The sequence below is a fragment of the Candoia aspera genome, chromosome 1, assembly GCF_035149785.1.
Source record: "Candoia aspera isolate rCanAsp1 chromosome 1, rCanAsp1.hap2, whole genome shotgun sequence".
Classification (NCBI taxonomy): domain Eukaryota; kingdom Metazoa; phylum Chordata; class Lepidosauria; order Squamata; family Boidae; genus Candoia; species Candoia aspera.
The window spans coordinates 175,522,663-175,541,699 of NC_086153.1; the positions used below are offsets into that span (position 1 = coordinate 175,522,663).

The 19,037-nt window shown below is 41.7% G+C and overlaps 1 protein-coding gene across 1 annotated transcript; it reads right to left on the bottom strand.

The window, feature by feature from the left end:
- Positions 1–7,224: 7,224 nt before the first annotated feature.
- Positions 7,225–11,621, bottom strand: CTLA4 (cytotoxic T-lymphocyte associated protein 4). The gene is made up of 4 exons (XM_063291777.1): positions 11,015–11,621; positions 9,774–10,127; positions 8,729–8,838; positions 7,225–7,446 (listed from the first exon to the last, which is right to left on the bottom strand). Exons 1-4 carry the CDS (start codon positions 11,070–11,072, stop codon positions 7,393–7,395), a joined length of 576 nt encoding a protein of 191 aa, XP_063147847.1. The 5' UTR covers positions 11,073–11,621; the 3' UTR covers positions 7,225–7,392.
- Positions 11,622–19,037: the final 7,416 nt, after the last annotated feature.

A 19,037-nucleotide genomic window follows, 5' to 3' on the forward strand; every position in this document is an offset into this window, starting at 1 on the left:
GGATATCATTATTAATTGTTAGCATGATTTATTTCACCTACAGCGGTGGTAAAGTAGAAAAGTGGGGTGTAAATCTTGCAGTGAATGTGTCTGTCACTTTCCTAAGTGATAAGAAGTTTCAGCATTTATCTGGATTTGACTTTCTTTGGTTAACAAAAATCACAGGAGACTTTCAATCATTTGTAGCATCTGACCTGCTGGCAAACATTGAAGTAGAGGGTAAGTAAAGAGCAACTACCTGTATATACAAGCAAAGGAAGAAACCTGTTCCTCAGGTAGGTATAAGGGAGCCCCAGTGGGAGGACTCCCAGGATTGGAAAATAGCAGTTAAAAGGTACCATTTGTTCAAAAGGACCAGATGAAATAGTTATTGCATTACTGTTTGATGTTTACCGCCTTCTGCACCCCTGGTGTGCTTCAATAGCTCAAACATACTTCTGCCTTTCTCTGATCCATGTCTACTTCTATGATAAACTCAGTTTTTACCTACTCAGACACAACAGCAGCTGCCTCACTCAGTCAACCACACTTACCTCCCTAAATTTGATGGCTTTTTCTGAATCTTTTGGGAAAATCTCAAATTACTCTCTCTAGCCACTGAGAGTAACCTGCTTAATAAAGTGTAAAACCAAAGGGCACTTTCATAGGAATTAATATATAGCAGGCTGGTAAGAAATGCAGGAGAAATTTGGACAAAGGTGTAAACAGCTATGACTACAGACAAGTCTCTAAAGATAGAAACTAATGAGAAGTCTAGAAAGAAGCTGGTAAGCTGGACCTGAAGGGAAACACCAAGCAGGTAGAATCCCTACATTAAGGAGAGCTTTACCTCAGCCTGTTTTAATGGGTTCCCTAGAGCTGTTTTAGAAGGGAAATACAGGGAAATTCCTTTCGAAGCAGATGTAGTCCCTGTGGCATGGGTGTGATGGAAACATGGCCCAGGTTCTTCTTTACTGCCACTTTTATAGTGACATTCAATACCATTGATTACCTCTCTTTCATCTAAATTTTTCTGGTGTTTTATTTACACTGTTTGTTAGATGTTTGAGATAATTTTATGTCCTTAAAAGTAGCAAGTTTTTGTTATATTATGTATAAACATCACCTACAAATGGTCAATGACAGACATTGATGTAGTTAGGTGCTAATTTTATTTAATTTTATACAGTTTGTTACACCTATTGCTATAAATCAAGTATTGCAGCCACTAGAACAATTAAGGCAACACCCATACATTTTTAAATTGTTGTTGTTACTTTAGGTTTTCATCTTTAGATTCCCCATCATCCCTTTCTCTGTTTTACCTAATTTTTTGAACCATATTTTTATAGTCACACTATTAATATTCAGTTTTGATATACCTCTAGATTTTAGTGATTCTGTGTCAGCCACTTGCACTTAACCATTTTAATATTATATTTATAATCTTAATAGTACTTATATTATGTTTTTATTTTGGGGTTTTAATTATTCTTACAGAATATAGATTAAACTATAGACACAATGGGATAGCTTCAACTTTACTCCTGCATGTAAACTTTGTTGCTCAATGACTGAAATAAATGATGAAGCAGGTAGAAACCACTGAAGTGGGGTTAATTATCTTGACATTTCATAGCTTATCTCAAGTCTTAGCCAAGTACAGTAACCAGAACTGTGTGTTGGAGGGGCACATATATTTTCTTGTTCACCTTCTACTTTCAGCTGAATTATCTGGCAAACCACCAGTTTACAGGGTTTTCTAAACAAAAGTTTGTAGTTTAAACATAGGAGCTGCTAAACTGGGTCTAAATCAGTCTTGTCCATTAACATGCGTGCAACACCAATGCACAAACAGAAGGGGGTGTGACTTCAGTCACACAGTTGTGACTGCTGTCTTTTTAAAAATTATTTTTACTAAACATTTCAATGAAGTATATAAGAATATAAACAAAAAGAAAGAAAACATTTAAAAATATTTTAAAAGTAGACTACACAATGTTGGAAATGTGAAAAATGTGAAAGGACCTTTTTCCATGCATGGTGGACTTGTGAAAAGGAAAAAAAAATAGATATAAATACATACGTTGATAAAAGAATTTTAAAGATAAATATTGAGATGAAACCAGAACTTTTCTTATTGGAACTTACAGATAATCATTTAGAAAAGATTGATGGAAGATTGATTTTATATATGGTAACTGTAATAGGATTATTAAATACACAACAGTGGAGAAATACTGAAATACCCACAATGGAGGAATTGATTGTAAAGATGGCAGAATTAGCAGAAATGGTAAAACTGACCTGTTTGGTCAGGGATAAAACAGTAAGTACTTTATAAAAGACTGAAACCTTTTATGGATTTTTGCTGAAAACAGAAAAAAGTAAAATGGTGGTTTGTGGATTTGCTGATTGAAAAAGGAGTTGCATATGGGACAGAAGGGATCTCTGTAATGTAATCTGAATTAGGGAGGAGGGATAATAATTTTATTTGTAACTGCTGCAAAGAAGATCAGAAGTCACTTCTTTAATTATCTTTTTCTTTTTTTTTCTTTAACTGTATTACTTTCTTCACTTTTTCTTTTATCATTTTTCTTTCTCTAACTTTACATATTTTCATGTTTATCTTTTATCTATCTAAAACTTTCAATAAAAATTATATAAACAAATGTAAACTACAAATAGTGGAATATGAATACATGAACAAGGGATCAAAAATATCATAAAAATTACAATTTTCCAATATATTAATTACTTATAAAATTATTAGTTATATAATTTTTAGAGACAGAACTTTTTAAAGAAAGAACTGAAATCCCTATTAAGCTTTAAACTAAAAATACCTAGTTAAGATAGTATAAACCACAATCCTGATATTCCCTGGTGGTCTCCCATCCACTCATCAGGCCTTACCAGCAAAAGCAGCCAAGGTTGTTAAGATGTGGAGATGCTGCCCTGCTGTGACTTTTTCCAGAATAACATTGTACAAGTACTACAGGGCCTTATCAGCAAGTATTGATATATCTAATTAACCACACAGTACCCTCCCTCTCGGAAGGATGGAAGGCTGCTCAGCCTTCCATCCTTCCAAGGTCGGTAAAATGAGTACCCAGCTTGCTGGGGAAGGTGACGACTGGGGAAGGCAATGGCAAACCACCCCACTACAGTCTGCCAAGAAAACGTCACAAAAGTGGTGTCCCTCCAGAGGATCAGACATGACTCGGTGCTTGCACAGGGGACCTTTCACCTTCACCCTCCCTCTCACATGTCTGTCCCTTCCATTCGATATATGAATCCTAGAATCCAAGAGTTGGAAGAGGCCATTGACTCCCACCCCCTGCTCAGTTGCAAGGGCTGAAGCTGGCAGGATGGGAACTAGTTCTGCTCATGCTAGACATAACTGCTGTGTAAACACTGAGTAGATGCGTCCCAAATTCAAGGTTTAGAAAAGGGCTTCTTTTTGCCTACAATAAAGCAACCTAGCTACCCATTTCAAGTCTAACTTGTTACCGAATGTGGGGCCAAGGGGTGAGTTTCAGGAGATTAGAGATTTGTTGCTATGTCTATCTGAAGTCTAACATCTCTGCAGGAATCCAAATTAAAGCATTCTGGGCAGTATTCCTGCAATCTGTTAAGGAGATTACATGGTCAAAAATAACCCAAGTTTAGTGTAGCAAGTTTTGCTTTTGACAAATTAGTAGGGCTGCGCAGCACCGGCTTCAAAAGCAAACATTGCTTCAAAGTACATGGGAGCTATCTTTTAGTCCCTGTCTGCAGCTTCTTAAAGCAGCTGCATCTTTCCCAAGATTGCATGGTTGTCCTCCACAGCTTCAATGCAGTCCTGTGAAAAGATGCATTTGATCTAAATATTTAGACAGGTACTATGGGTGGATCCCATGTGCTCTGAAGTATCTTTTGCCTTAGCATCCAAAGCATATGCACAGCTGTAGTCATTACAGTATAATTCTCAAGGTGCTTACAGATCTTTATGATCTACTTTTGAATTTTCCCTGATTTCCGTGATAGATTTCCTGGATATATATGTCACATACAACTAGTCTGTAGTTTGCTGAATCTTCCTTCCTTCCCTTTGAAGATTTGCTTTCCTCCAGTCATATGGGACTTTACCAGTTCTCCAGGATTTCTCAAAATTAGTTAATTGTTAAGTTAGTTACATAATTTATATCCAGTCTGATTTCACAAACTCTGGATGGCTCCTTTAGTACATGAGGGTTCACCAGACCATCAGATAGTTCCACCAGTATCCCAGGTTGCAATTCATCTGATCCTGGAGACTGAAACTCATTCAAACAACAGAAGAATTCCATGACCAGGTATTATTATTAATCTCAAGTTTTAGTCGTACCCCTTTATCCTACTCTTTGCCATTTCCTGGTGGAGCAAATATTTTTCTCTTGGAGAAGCTTGTATTGTGATAGCTCTTCAATAGCTCTTCTGGGTTCCTTTTTATCACCCATTTGCATTTGGTCTTTATCACTGACGAGCTGGAATACTGATTGTGTTCTTTTCCTTTTAGAAAAGAACATCATAGCTCTGAGTTTATTAGCATCTGCTTTTTTGAAGTCCAAGAGATGTGTTTGACTATGCTCTGTTTTAGTTTTCCTTAAAATCAAGAATCCTAGAATTAAATGGTCACTTTCCCCCGATGTTTCTGCAATTTCCACTTTAAGAAATTTAATCTTTTCCACTGATTACTATCAAACCAAGGAGAACTGATCATCTTGTGTTTTCCCCCCTCTAGAGGAGAAGAAAGACAAATCAGGAATTTTCTGGAAGAATCATGCTTGGCAGAGTTTATCTCCCAACAAATGTGAGGATAATAAAAGGTTCCCATCCCTGCAATGGATTTACATTTTAGCTTTTGAAAGCATTTCCAAGTTCATCTATCTGGAGTTCTGAGCAGGAAAGGATAATTTTAGCATACCATGCAATTCGTCCTCTCTTTCAATAGCCTTTGTTTCTTTTGAACAAATTGTATCCTTCAGTTGCTAGTTGCAGTCATGGGAATCATCCCACCCAGTCTTTGTTTTGCCTATAGTATTAAATATTTGTCCTTTGTTAGTAAGAGCTCAGGTTCAACATGTTAATTTCCCATATTCTGAGCATTAATGTATGGGTGATGACGGCCATTAACTTTGAATCAAGTTTCTGATTTATTTATTTTTTAGTAGGTTCAGATATTCAGTTTCAGCATCACTCCTTCCTACAGTGCACAAGTCTGTAGCTGAGATCCTTTCTTTACGGTCTTCATTTGCCCCCCATTAGGGTTTTCATTCCATCCCCCCCATTCAGTTTAAAGCCCTCCTAATCCAGACCACTGCTGTTGGCCAAACGCATTTTTACCCCTACTTGTCAGGTACAACTCATCTTGTGCCAGTTGTCCATCATATACATATGTTAATTTCTTGCATGGTTTCCCTGTCCTTGTGTGTGTGTGTGTGTGTGTGTGTGTGGAATAGGCAGGATACAAAAATATGTATAAATAAAATAAATATCTAGATGAAGTTCTGGCAAACTTTTCATTGTTCTCTTCTTTTAAAGAACCGCCACCTCCTTTGTATCCCAGCCACACACTGCATTACCAATGCTCCTTAAAAGCTTTTGAAGAGCCTTCTTAGGAACAATCAGAAATGTACTTCTGTTAGAAGAGCACAAATACACTGGATGCATAAGCTAATTAAGATTGGCTCTCACAGTACATCAAGAATTATCTTGGATTCTTGAGACAAAATATATTGCATTTGGCTTTCCATATATGTCTTAAAAGTTATATATAACCTAGTTAATGGGATTAAAGAAGGACTTACTATGGGTAGAGCCAGTCTGGTGTAGTGGTTAAGGCATCAGGCTAGAAACCAGGAGACTGAGAGTTCTAGTCCCACCTCAGGCAAGAAGCCAGCTGGGTGACTTTGGGCCAGTCACGTCCTCTCAGCCCTAGGAAGCAGGTAAGGGCAAACCAGTTCCAAATTCTTGCCAAGAAGACTGCAGGGACTTGTCCAGGCAGTCACCAGAAGTCAACCCCCCCACAAAAAAACCTTAGTATGGAGAGATGTGGATTCTATAAAAAAAATCCTCCCACTGCTATAGAAAATACATTAATGTATACACTCCTCAGTCTCTCCTTCCCTCAAAATTCCTCAAACATACTTTTCCATTAGTTTCAGTAAAGTTTGTATAATTATAAACATTTGTGTATTGTGTAGAATTTTTCCTCCTTTTTTGAAATCCCTAGTATGCCAGAATCTTTAGTTAGCTTGGGGATTAATATTTTTCTGTCTGTGGTTCAACCCACATGCAATTAACTATACTTCCTTGCAGAACAGATAATCACTGAGATGTGTTTGATACTTAGCACTTTTATTTCCCAAACATTCTTCAAACAGAATGGCAAAAGAAAATTGAAGCAAAGTAGGGGATGAAGCATAGAAGCTCAGAATAGATGCTGAAAATGGTAGCGACTGAAGAGAAAGAGAAGTCTGGTGTACTTCTGAGCATCCCCTCACCTGAGAGAAATGTGAGAAGCTCTTTCAGGAAAGAAATAAAATGTGTTACTTCTAGCATTGGAATATAAACCTTGGTCTGCGGTGGAGGTGCAGCACAGACTTTAAACACATTGGCTAGTTAAGGGGATGCAGGTGAGAAGAAATGTTCATGAATTTTGGAGTAAGGGCAGAAGGAATTTTGTTATTCTGATGTAGATTCCTGATGTTATCTCATAGTCAGATCTAGATGGCATCCTGAGGAAGCATCTTTGGAGTATAGGATTCCTGCCCTTACTCTAATTTGGCTTTGTTACTGTCATTTTATTCAGTTGGTTATGTTAAGGACTGAGAGACCATGTCTCTCTTCCTCTGTGGTCGCAGATTGCCTTGGTTCGCTTCTACAAGAAGTCTTTAAAACAACCAAATGTTATAAAAAGAAAAGACCACAATCAAGTATCTGCGGCCCATGGAAAGGTCAAGCTCAGAAAGCAATCAGCCATGCAGTTATCATCCCCACCTAGAGCCTGAAATGGAGCGCTCCACAAAATACTTTAGCCACTAATTGCACTGAATGTCACATCAGGTCCTAAGCACAATGCTATTACTACTATGAAGGAAGTTGTGGTGGTCTTTCACAAGGAGAAGGAAGTTGTGGTGGTCTTTCACAAGGAGAAGTACATTGGGCTTTGCTCTAGGGAAGGGTACAGGTGCATTCAAATGAGTTCAATGATTCAATAGCTTTGTTGTGTAATTTCAGCATTTTTTATCTTAATACATTGTCTTCCCTTTCACTATCCAATCTGGAAATTATAATTACATTCCTAGCTATTAGGAAATTCATTCTCTTCATTGACACTTCATAGAAGTCATTTTTTTTTCTTTTTCCACTGAAGTTCCTTCTTTCTGATTACATTGGTATCATTTTCTCATAAGCCCCTGGAGAAAAATAACTTTTTCTGACCTGTAAAATAAAAGAAACATTACTTGAAGCTGCAAGTAAGGAAGGTTCCATATACTACCCTAGATTTTTAAATATTTGATGTCTATAATTCACCAACAGTGGTTAGTAATGACAGCTCTGAATTCACAATTGGTTATCAGAAAATACCAAATAAAGGCAGTATCAGGATTTGTGGCTTGAAACCAGATGGGCATTTTCTGGACTAGATTTGATGTGGAAGTCAATTCACAAATTAAATATTGTCACTTGGATGCCTGTTGTTGGATTTTTTTTTTAATCCATTCAATCGTGTCTGATTCTCAGAGACTGCCTGGACTGGTCCCTGCAGTTTTCCTGGCAAGGATTTTCAGAAGTGGTTTGCCATTGCCTCCTTCCTAGGGCTGAGAGAGAGCGACTGGCCCAAAGTCACCCAGCTGTCTTTGTGCCTAAGGAAGGACTAGAACTCATGGCCTCCTGGTTTCTTGCCTGATGCCTTAACCACTACACCAAACTGGCTTTAGACTAAGGGTTTTTTTAAAATCCGTTCAGTTGTGTTTGATTCTTGGTGACTGCCAGGACTAGTCCCTGAAATCTTCTTGGCAAGGTTTTTCAGAAGTGGTTTGCCATTTCCTCCTTCCTAGGGCTGAGAGAAAGTGACTGGCCCAAGGTCCCCCAGCCGGCTTTGTGAATCATGCCACATTTCTGATGCCATCAGGTAGAATGCAGAAGAATCTATTTTGTGGTATTTATTGCAGGTTAGGTGGGGAGAGGTGTAGGCTGATAATTAGTTTAGTTTTCTAAAGTACATTCAGAGACCAGAGCAATTCACCAAACATTCATAATAATCCATTACAAATATATTTAAGATGTGTTTCTCTGTTCCCAGCAAGGAAGCCTTGGGATTTTGCAGACCTCACTTTTCCATTATAGCCGGTGGAGTTCTACCACTAAAGCCTCGTTATTTTGGTAAAACTCATGCCATCATCACCTCTGAAGCTAGGAGGCAACTGATGGAAGTTTCCATAGATCCAGAGAACCCCAAGTCCCTTTGCACCCATGGCATAGCACCAAAACCATAAACTGACCATGGCAGTCCCAGAATGTATAGCCAGCAGGACTTGAGGCTCTTCTTTGTTGGTCACAAGATCTCCCAGCCCAATATCCAGAGGAGTACTTTGTTCTACATTACTTAAAATGTGTAAAAGGTGTGAAAAATTCTCCCAACTCTAAGAGTATCTGCTCATGATTCTTATGATTCCTCTTGATTTGCTTCCCATGTGGAGTGTTGGATTATGATACTTACCACCTTTCTCATAATGAAGATCGTGATTAAAATGCTGTATCCAAGCAACCCAGAAGCTACTGGTACTAAGATCCAAAGATAGAGATGTTTTTCTGGGCATGAATCTACATCTGAAATTAAAATAAATAAACAAATCATAATTTCAAGGATTCTATAACAAATCTTAAATTTTGGAGACTTAGCAATATTGCACTAAGCCAGAACAAAATAAATTATATTTTAACACGGTGAGAAAAAATACAGGCACTTATTTACAATGTCTTTACAATGTCTTTGCCTAGGCTCCCCTTGAAACCTTCAAAAGATTATGGAGACTCTATTCTGGAGGATGTGAAAGCATTCTTCTGAGCAGTTCTTTAGTTGCAAGGTCATGCTGTAACTAATTATACATATTGAGATTTAGAGTTTATCAAAGATCTCTTCCTAGGTGTGTATTGCTAGGTTGCACGCTTCATGGGGTAGGGATGTGTCAGAACGATTTTTTGTAAATTTCTACTTAGATAAATCAAGTGATGCAGCAGCAACAACAGTGGGATTTGCTACGTTCTATAAGCTGCTCATAAGACAGAGGTGTTCTGATGGTTTCGCGCAGGTAAAGAACCGTCCAGTCAACCTGAAACACTTTTTCTCAGCCAACACAAGTTTGGTTTCAGCAAAGCTGCCCAACTCCAGGGAGAGGGTCACACCCCAGAAAGAAAAAGTGAGCCTTTCTAATACACGTATTGTGACCTGGCATGAAGGTCCTAGAAGGAGGCTAGCATGATGTACAGATACTCATAACTAGCTAATTCAGGGGATTTGGGCTGATTTGGCTGACTTGAAATAGTTCTACTAATGAACCTTGAGTACAATATGCTGCAAGGAATTAAGGCAGTAACCCTAACTCATTTACCATATGGGCTTTGGTAAGCATACTCAGGGGCACCTAATGCAAGGGGTGATGTGGGGGTTACAAACTTGTACTAGTCAACTTCAAACAATCAGCTGCATTGATGAATTCCTTTTCTCAAAAATTTTAAAGCACCCCTAGGTTCTCTCTACTCACCAATGACAAAGAGCTGGGTCCCCTTTCCTTTGACTGGGTAGTACGGTGGAGGGTATATCCGTTCAATCTTGCAAACATACAAACCAGCATCACTTGACTGTAGACCCAAAAGTGTTACATTTACCCTGTCATGACCAGGATAAAATTGGCATCTGGTATTATCCTTCTTGCTGCATGGTGTGATCCCAGTACTAGTAAAGGATGAGGCACAGATCTCAGTTGACTCATTGTCTTCTTCTTTAAGTAAAGTTACCTTTAAGTCTTCAGCATTGCCAACATTCTTGATTTCACACACAAAGTGGGCGGCCTCTAGTCTCTTTACCACTATGAATGCTGGCTGGGTCACTTCCATGACTAGTACAGAAACAAAAACAGAGTTTTGTGATAAATTCATCTCTCTAGGAAAAAGACATCCTAGCCCCAGAAAGGGAAGATGCTGGTTTTTCAGTCATTTATGTGTTTTTAGTCCTGTTAGGTATACTTTCAACATTGATATAGTAGGCCTGTAAAACCAAATTATTTTGCTTTTGGATGCCTTAGTTACTATTACTTTTCTCCTAGTTGCTTAATTAAGTGTCTTTTTAAAAATAGAGCAAAAAAGAACTACATTCCCAAGAATATATAGAAATTATATCCATAGATTAATTGAACTGCACATTAGAATATCTGCAGAATAATATATACAAGTCAGCAGAGATTTTAATGTAAAGAATGTTTGTTTGTTTGTTTCCTTCTTCCTTCCTTCCTCATATTGTCTTCTTTATGTACTGTAGCTTGCCAGCCCACCCACCCATCAGTGCTGGGCTCCAGCTGACAGCCTTCCTTCTTCCCTACCAGCTGCTCTTCTGAGGCTATTAGACAGAGAATAAGCATCTGGTGAATGGGTTGAATTTTGGAACTAAGAATTTAGTAGTTGAAAATGTTCCTTCTCCCTCCTACTCCCTTTTCCTTTTTTGCCATGTTTTTCATATTATAAACCTGCTGGTAGGTGAGGTTTTATTTTCTGAGCTATACTTCTTGGTTGAAGAACAGCGTAAAATAATATGGAAAAAATAACAATAATATACAGATTGTAAGAGCCTTGGGGCAATAACATGTTTTCTTATTCTTTGCAAAGAACTATGTATATAACAGGCACAAAAACAATCCCCAATACAATAGCCCAGTTGCCATGAATTACTCATGTCTCTTCTTGACCATTCTTCAACCCTGGAAAAATTTGACCACTCTGATCTACCCACCTTTTGTGAAGCCAAAAGCTATGTTGTAAACCACAAGGGTGAACAGAAGTGAAATCATCTCACAATCAGATGTCCAATCCAAGTCAGTGCTCAATGCTTGGCCAAGTCAAGCTGGAACAATCCAAGTCTGTATCTAGAATTCCAGGTTAGCAGTAGATCCTTTCTCAGGATACAAGATTTTGTTGTGACAAAAAATGGGAGAATTCACACAGTTTATGTATGAGAAAGTAAGAAATAGATGCACACAGAGAGAGGAAAATACCTGAAAAAGTAATCAAGGTTTTGTTATGGCTTTTTGAAAAGGAAGTTGTGGGTTGGCTCAAGGCGTGCACAACTAACCTCAAACAGCAATGAGCAAAGCAAGCATTCATCAAAGAGCAAAATCAGTCAATTTAAAACAAGTCTTAATCTGATGGCAGTTAAGGTATGAGATTGTCCAATAATTCTAGTGTTAATTCATTTCCTTCAATTCCTTATGTATTTTTCATTCCAGAAAACAGAATGTATTTTATGTATCAATTATTACAATCAAATAGTGTCCACAATATGCATTACTTCAGTTCAAATATAGCCTCAGTCCTCACTATCCTTCCCTGTGTCTGGATTCTGGCAACATGAAGCTTTTTCCAGTTAGCCCTATAGACCAAGGCTATATTGTTAGGTATTTATATTCTAAATGATGTCAGAATGTTGGTGACTCAATAATACACAGTAGTTGCTATGTGAGATGGGTAGCTATATAAATAAATAAATAAATAAATAAATAAATACTACAGATATTTTTCATGTTGTCTATTAATGTTATATTGATGCACAGAATGCATGTGAATTCAGAAAAATTATAGTAACATAACTAGTTCTGTGTCAGATGAAATATACTTTAGGATGTCTCTGAGTTCTGGGTTCTTTCAGAAGCCTCTTATTAATTTCTTAATGGTCACATTTGGATTCTGAACATTTTGTCCCAAGGTCTCCTGAGCTTCCTATTAGAGGGAAGCCCTATTTAAAGAACTTAGTAATTATGGTAAGCTGATTTCAGCCAACGTCTTTCTTCTTTGCTTTATTTGCATATCAGTTCACCGACAATTCAAAAACATCAAATATGTTGCACTTCTGAAATACTGTGACTCTAACATAATCAGGGAATGATGCTTCAGATATTACCATCAATGTACTGTGAAAGGCTTGCAAATTAACAAAATATATCAATGAGAGGAATAGACAAGTCTATTCCATTAAATAACGAGGGTGTATGAATCCCATCTGCAAGATTTTCTCAACAGAAAGAAAATGCCACATTGCTTTCTACAACAGAAAGGGAAAGCAGCTTGCAATGGACACAGCTATTCAACCAGTTCTTTCTACTTTACTTATCAATATTCTGACTAGCAAGAGTCCTTTCAGCTATCGATGCTGGGCATTGATCTTGAAACCTAGTGCATACCAACTCTGACCTCTATCACTGAGTTGGCTCCATCACACCTCATCCCAGTACATCTTTGAAAATCCTTCTTAGGAACATACTAACTAAATGTAAGTCCTAGACTAATAAGACATTAGAATTCACCATTACAAATATCTAACCCAACACTGCTTCTTATTGCACACCAATGGTAAAGGTCAGCCAAGGGCTTCCAGGGATTGAATAAAGTGCAGCAGAACATTTTTATCATAGTAGGTTTCAGTAGTTTGCTGCTGTTTTACTTCTAATTTAAACTGAAATTACATGTTTTACACAGATAAAGATCCATCTTTGTTGCCCCTATATGGTAGGTACATGATTTGGGTTGTTGTTGCCTTTTAACATTACTTCCTCTTTCACTTTGATTTCCATCATTGATAATCAATGTCTTGTCATTTACTTCTGAAACATCCAGTCATAAATATAGTGGCCATACTTCTCCATGTCATAATGAAACTCTTAAATGTGTTCACATCACGTGTGTTACTGCCATTGCCACCACACTTGTTATCTTTCAATTTTTTCAGCACAAAAAAGTGATAAGCCAGCAACTTTCCTCTGCTACATGCGGAATATTGAGGTCAAGTCAGAAGAAACCTCAAGCTATGGCAATTCATTGAATTAATAAATGGCTTTCTCCATTTATATTGGCCAGAATTTCTAGATGTGCACAAAGTATTTTGGAAAGAACCTTGAGAGGAAAAGAAAAGTAGTAGTACTCCAATGTGGATGGAAAACACTCAGAGCCATGAAATGCTGTTTGACAGGAAGGAAAAGAGGAGAGAAGAAGAAATGTGGGATGTAAATGGGCATAGAGTCCTGGGTAGGAGGACACTCATGCTTTTATTGTGGCTCTCAGTTGTCTGCTTTGGAGTCAAATATGGATTCTCTAGAATAACACCACTGTGGGCTTTGGGGCAATGTTCTGGAGATTTTTTAACCCAGACTCAGTTAATACCTTTCATTTTTCATCTATAATTGTCCATCAATGTAGTTGCATATCTAAAATCTTGTTCGTTATATGCCAGTAACTGAGTAAGAAAGAGAGGTTCTGTTTTCCATGCCTGTAAAACTCAGAGTTGCTTCCCTCCACCTGATGGTTGGATAGAAATTGCTATACCCCTGACTCTTTGGCCAGGGGTGATGGGAGCTTCAGCCTGATACATCTGAAGGAAAGCAGGCTTGAAGAACTGAGGTAGCCCCAGAACCACATTTGCTGCTTAGCAAAGGAAGAGGCTTGCACATGAATGCCATGCCTACTTTGTTTTTGCTTTTCTGTTGCTTTTGACCATTCTTTGCTGAATAAACCCTGGTATATTCTCTCCTAGGTTAACTATCTCACACTTTGCCCTTTCAGGGCTCCTCCACATAGGACCATTGAAATCCATTCCAGACCAATGTGATCACACAGCATCAGCTGGTTTTGAAGGCTGAGGGCTTTTAAGTTCTGCTGTGGTTTATTTGAGACTAGAGCAGACTGTTCTTTGCAACTGCTCAGCTCTGCTGAGCTTCTGGATGATCTGCTTACCCATGGTGGGAACTTATAATTCATGTATCTCCTGGACTTGTTGTCCCCACTTTGCCAGTATACTATTAGTTGGGGGCTTGTAAATGCAGCAGAGGAATGGGGACAGGGTGGTTTGGATCTTTACAAATGACCTTTCCTTTGCATAGTTTCTCAAGAAAGCAGCATGGATGGGTATGGGAGCAGGGACATCCATGGGGGGAAGTAAAGAAAGTCAAACCTGTATGTCTGAGCTTTCTGTCCTCATGATAAGGGAAAGCAAACAAGGGAAGGTAGTACTCTGTTCATCCTGAAAGAAGAAGACTGATGGGAAAAGACTGAGTATTAATCTTCCAGTTAGGGAAAAGCAGCACAGACAGAGGACTGCTCTTGGTTGTCATCACTAATTCTAATGTCCCTAATGGACAATAGAATAAAAGCTACGAGGAGTGGATGTTTCTGAACCTCCATCTCCAGTGATCACATCTCAGTTCCAAACTGCTTTTGTGAGACTGCAGAGTCGAAGTGGTGCTGGGTAGAAGTGTCCCCAGTCATAAGAAAATTTGTAAATTAATAAAGAAAGAAATTGGTACCTAGGACATCTAGGAGATCAATAGAACACATATTTAATGTAGAAAATACCCTGCCTTGTGCCCGTCTGACTTTAGATTCACACTATAGTTTGGAAAGGAAGTATAAAATAATTCATCTCCTCTTTCATATTCAGAAAGAAAAGGAAAAAATAATTGGGGATCCAGCCATTCAGGAGCACCCTGTGAAAGCAAAGAAGGACCAGACCCTTGACATGCTTTGCTAAACCATTTAATTCAATGGTATTAAGGCTCCGGGCCAGAAACCAGGAGCCTGAGAGTTCCAGTCCCGCCTGAGGCACAAAAGCCAGCTGGGTGACCTTGGGCCAGTCCCTCTCGCTCAGCCCAACCCACCTCACAGGGTTGCTGTTGTGGGGAAAATAGGAGGAGGAAGGAATATTAAGCATGTTCGCTGCCTTGAGTTATTTAGAAAAATATTAAAGATGGGCTAAAAAATCTATTAAAAAAAAGTAAGGGAAATAATCACAAAATAACTGTCTGCCAACACATTCTTTCCTTGTCCTCAAATCATCTGGCAGACAAGAAAAGGAAAGGAAGGAGAAATTTACTTCTCCCCTGAGATGCATGATTCTGCAAGTGAATGAGGGGCTATGCCCAGATCATGAAACATCTAGCAGTTGTCTGAATTTCTGAAATCTGTATCAGGTAATCATTCTTCCCCCAACATGACATTTTTGTGGAAAGTGTGATTTTTCAGGACCTTACAACCCACTGACCACACTGGAATATAGTCAGTCAGAATTTACTCTGCATCCCTTCTTTGTCTTTCCCTCTGCTTGCTCTTTTCTAGGAGACTGTTAATGCTGTGAAATTACTGGGGATAATTTTCCCATTTAGTCTTCAACCAGGCAATCCCTATATTCAAATCAGAGCAAGTACACATGCCACTCAGTTCAGCTAGCAAAAAAAATACCTTGATGTTTCTTTATTAATGAAGAAGCATCTTCATCCAAGATGGCGACAGGAGGCAGATGCTGACTGCCGCCACTCCAAGAAGGGGAGATTTCCAACCTCCATGGAGTTTGGGGCTTCTTCGGGCTTTGACTATCAGCCCCTCACCCAATCATTGGTTGGATTGGTTGGGGAGAAGAAGTCTCCTGACTTTAATATTTTGAAGAAGTCTCCCAACTTTATACCCTCAACTCCCTCAGCTGTAATACCTTGGGCTGCAGGAGAAGACGAATGGAGGTGGACGGAGTCCCTGGGACAGAGTGGTTGAGGCGCGCCATGCTTTTGGCGCTTGGTGGATCCCGGTAGGTCCGGCAGGCCCGGGGATAGACCCTGAGGATTTTGGGGGGTCTGGGTGGACTGGAACTGGGCGATGTGACGCGTGGCGGCCCGGGCGGTGTGGAGGAGCGGCCTAGCATCTCCCTGACCCCTGGCAGCTTGGCAGACACCAGCGAACGGCACAGCGGAGTCGGCTCAGCAATGTGGTGGCCTTGCAGCGAGGAGCAGCGGAATTGGCGTCTTTTCTGAGCCCTGGCATCTTCCCTGGAGTTTTCTCTGGGGCCTGGCAGCGAGCCCTTGGTGGAGTGGCTGACAATAGGGGCGATGAGTGTTGGGACTTTAGGCCCCGTGCCAGAATCCTCCAGACGAAGATCTTGGCGGGGGGGGGGGGTGAGCCTTTATGGTTTCTGGCCCCTTACTGAAGCCCTCAAGATGGGGGAAGGGGGATTGAGTAGGGCTGGGTCTATGGCTTACAACCTCAAAAAAGATAAATTAAGGGTGGCAGTCATTGGCGTGTAGGCCTCCACGGTGTGGAGCGGGGAGTTAGTACAGAGCATGGGTCATTCCCCTAACTGCCCAGGTAGTTAATAGGGTCCCTCCAGTGTGCGTGTGGTATAGTATGCATGTGGTACTCCCTTCCAAGTGTGAGAGATTTGGGAGGAGTCCAGAACTGTGTGATTGTGTGTAAGGGTGCTCATCCCTGTGTGAGAGACAGGAGGTGGGCAGGAACGGATGAGGTGCCTCCCCGTAGACCAGTGAGAGAGGCTGGGGGGGGGGCACAGGGAGAGTGTGGGGGCACTGGTTAGGCTCCCGCAGTGCCGAGAGCGTGAGCTGGTGCGCTGTGGGGCTGGCCACTGCCCTGGGGTTGATTGAGTGTTAGAGATGTGTGAGTGGAGGAAGAGACCCTTATTTCCACCCAGGGTTCCTGAAGGTCTGGGATTGGAGGCAACTGGGCCTGGAAACCCTGGGGGCTATAGGGCAGGGTGTACTATTGAGGTGGTGATGGGTCAGGGATGTTATGACGGGAACCAGAGGGCGGGCCATCTTCGGGGAAGACACCCTTGGTGTTTGTTACCGGTGGTGTGTTCCGGCCCTCTGGGTTCAGACCCAGGCCCTGGTCAGCGGATTCTTGAGGGCCCTGGTCTCCGGCTGCTGCTTCTTAATGCCAGGTCCATTAACAACAAGGCCCCCCTCATATGTGATTTAATCACAGAGGAGGGGGCAGACCTGGCGTGTATCACCGGTAGACCTGGCTGGGCCCAGAAGGGGGGTAGTCCTCTCGGAAATGTGCCCGGCTGGGTTTCAGATGTGGCACCAGCCGAGACACCAGGGCAGGGGAGGAGGGGTGGCGGTTATCATCCAAGAGTCTCTGGTGGCTTTCAGGGGCCCTGCTCCACAAGTGGCCGGTTGTGAGACCCTGTTTTTCAAGTTGGGTGCCCAAGAGCAGTTGGGAGTGCTGCTGCTGTACCAGCCTCCCTGCTACATGGCAACCTCCCTGCCTGAGCTGCTGGAGGCTGTCTCGGGGTTGGCAGTGGAGTTCCCCAGACTTATGGTTTTGGCGGACTTCAATCTGCCTTCCCTGGGGCAGGCCTCGGAGGCAGCTCGGGAGTTCATGGCAACCATGGCAGCCATGGGCCTGTCCCAGATTATTCGGGACCCAACTCGAGACAGTGGCCTCACTCCGGACTTGGTTTTCTTGTTGGAGCAGTGGCAATGTGATCTGAGGGGAGAGGTAGATCTGTCCCCATTGTCATGGTCAGATCACTCCCTGGTGACCCTGAGATTCTCCTATGCTGCACCCCTCCCCAGGGAGGCAGGACCTATTCAGCTGGTCCACCCCTGGCAACTGATGGACCCAGTGAGGTTTCAGAGGGAGCTGGGGGTTATACCTGAGGATCTGCTGCACGGTCCAGCAGAGGCCCTGGCCGCTACCTGGAATAGGGAGGTGGCCAGGGCCTTGGACAGGATCGCGCCTATACGACTTCTCTTGCCTCATCCAACATTCCCCGTGGTTTACAGAGGAGTTGAGGGTTTTGAAGAGGCTTAAGAGATGTCTAGAGCACTGCTGGAGGAAGACAAAGACCGAACCCAACCAAACACAGGTTAGAGCCGCCATTAAGGCCTACCTTGTGGCGGTAACAGCGGCGAAATGCCAATATTTCTCCACTCTTATTGCATCTGCAGAATGCCCCCCCACAGCCCTGTTTAAGATCACACATACCCTTTTGGGGAAGATGGGCCCAGTGGCCCACCTACAGGGCCGTGCGGAAGAGTTTTCTGAGCATCTGCAGCATAAAATCGCTCAGATTCGCTCCAAGTTGGATTCCAAGCGTGAAGCAAGGTTGGTGGAGATGCCAAGGAAACATTCTTGCCCAGTTATCTGGGAACAGTTTGATCCTGTTGGACCCAAGGAAGTGGACAGAATCCTCCGGATTGTGAATGCCACCACCTGTCATTTAGATCCATGTCCCTCCTGGCTGGTGAAGGCAGCCCGGGAGGTGACATGTGGTTGGGTCCATACAATGGTTAATACACCCTTGGGGGAGGGAGTGTTTCTGGCTGCCTTTAAGGAGGCGCTGGTGCACCCCCTCCTCAAGAAACCATTTCTGGACCCAACTGTGCTGGACAATTTTTGTCCAGTCTCCCACCTCCCCTTTTTAGGGAAGATGGTTGAGAAGGTGATGGCGTTGCAACTCCAGAGGTTTCTGGATGAAACAGATTATCTGGACCCCTTTCAGTCAGGTTTCAGGCCAGGATATGGGACAGAAAGCATTAGTCGCACTTATGGATGATCTCTGGCGGGAGTGGGATGGAGGTAGTGCATCCATCCTGGCTCTTCTTGATGTCTCAGCAGCTTTCGATACCATCAACCATGGTATCCTTTTGGGACGGCTCAGGGAGTTGGAGGTGGGCGGTGTGGTTTTGCGCTGGTTCACCTCCTTCCTCCAGGGCTGTTCCCAATCAGGGGTGATTGGGAGCGAGAGATCCGACCCTTGGCCCCTCCATTGTGGGGTGCCGCCGGGTTCGGTTCTCTCTCCTCTCTTATTTAACATCTTCATGAAACCACTGGGTGAGATCATCGGTCACCATGGGGTGAGATATCATCAGTATGCTGATGATATTCAGTTATACATCTCCATCCCGGGTGAGGTAAGTGATACGATGATTGCCCTGTCTCAGTGCCTGGGGGCTGTGGGGGCCTGGATGGGGAACAACAGG

Bases quoted from the DNA above. Each gene is read 5' to 3' on its own strand.
- CTLA4 (XM_063291777.1), bottom strand. From the start codon at position 11,072: ATGATTTCACTTCTGTTCACCCTTGTGGTTTACAACATAGCTTTTGGC. The intron at 10,128-11,014 runs GTGGGTAGATCA...TTTCTGTACTAG, and splicing joins AGCTTTTGGCTTCACAAAAG to TCATGGAAGTGACCCAGCCA. The intron at 8,839-9,773 runs GTGAGTAGAGAG...TTTTAATTTCAG, and splicing joins GACCCAGCTCTTTGTCATTG to ATGTAGATTCATGCCCAGAA.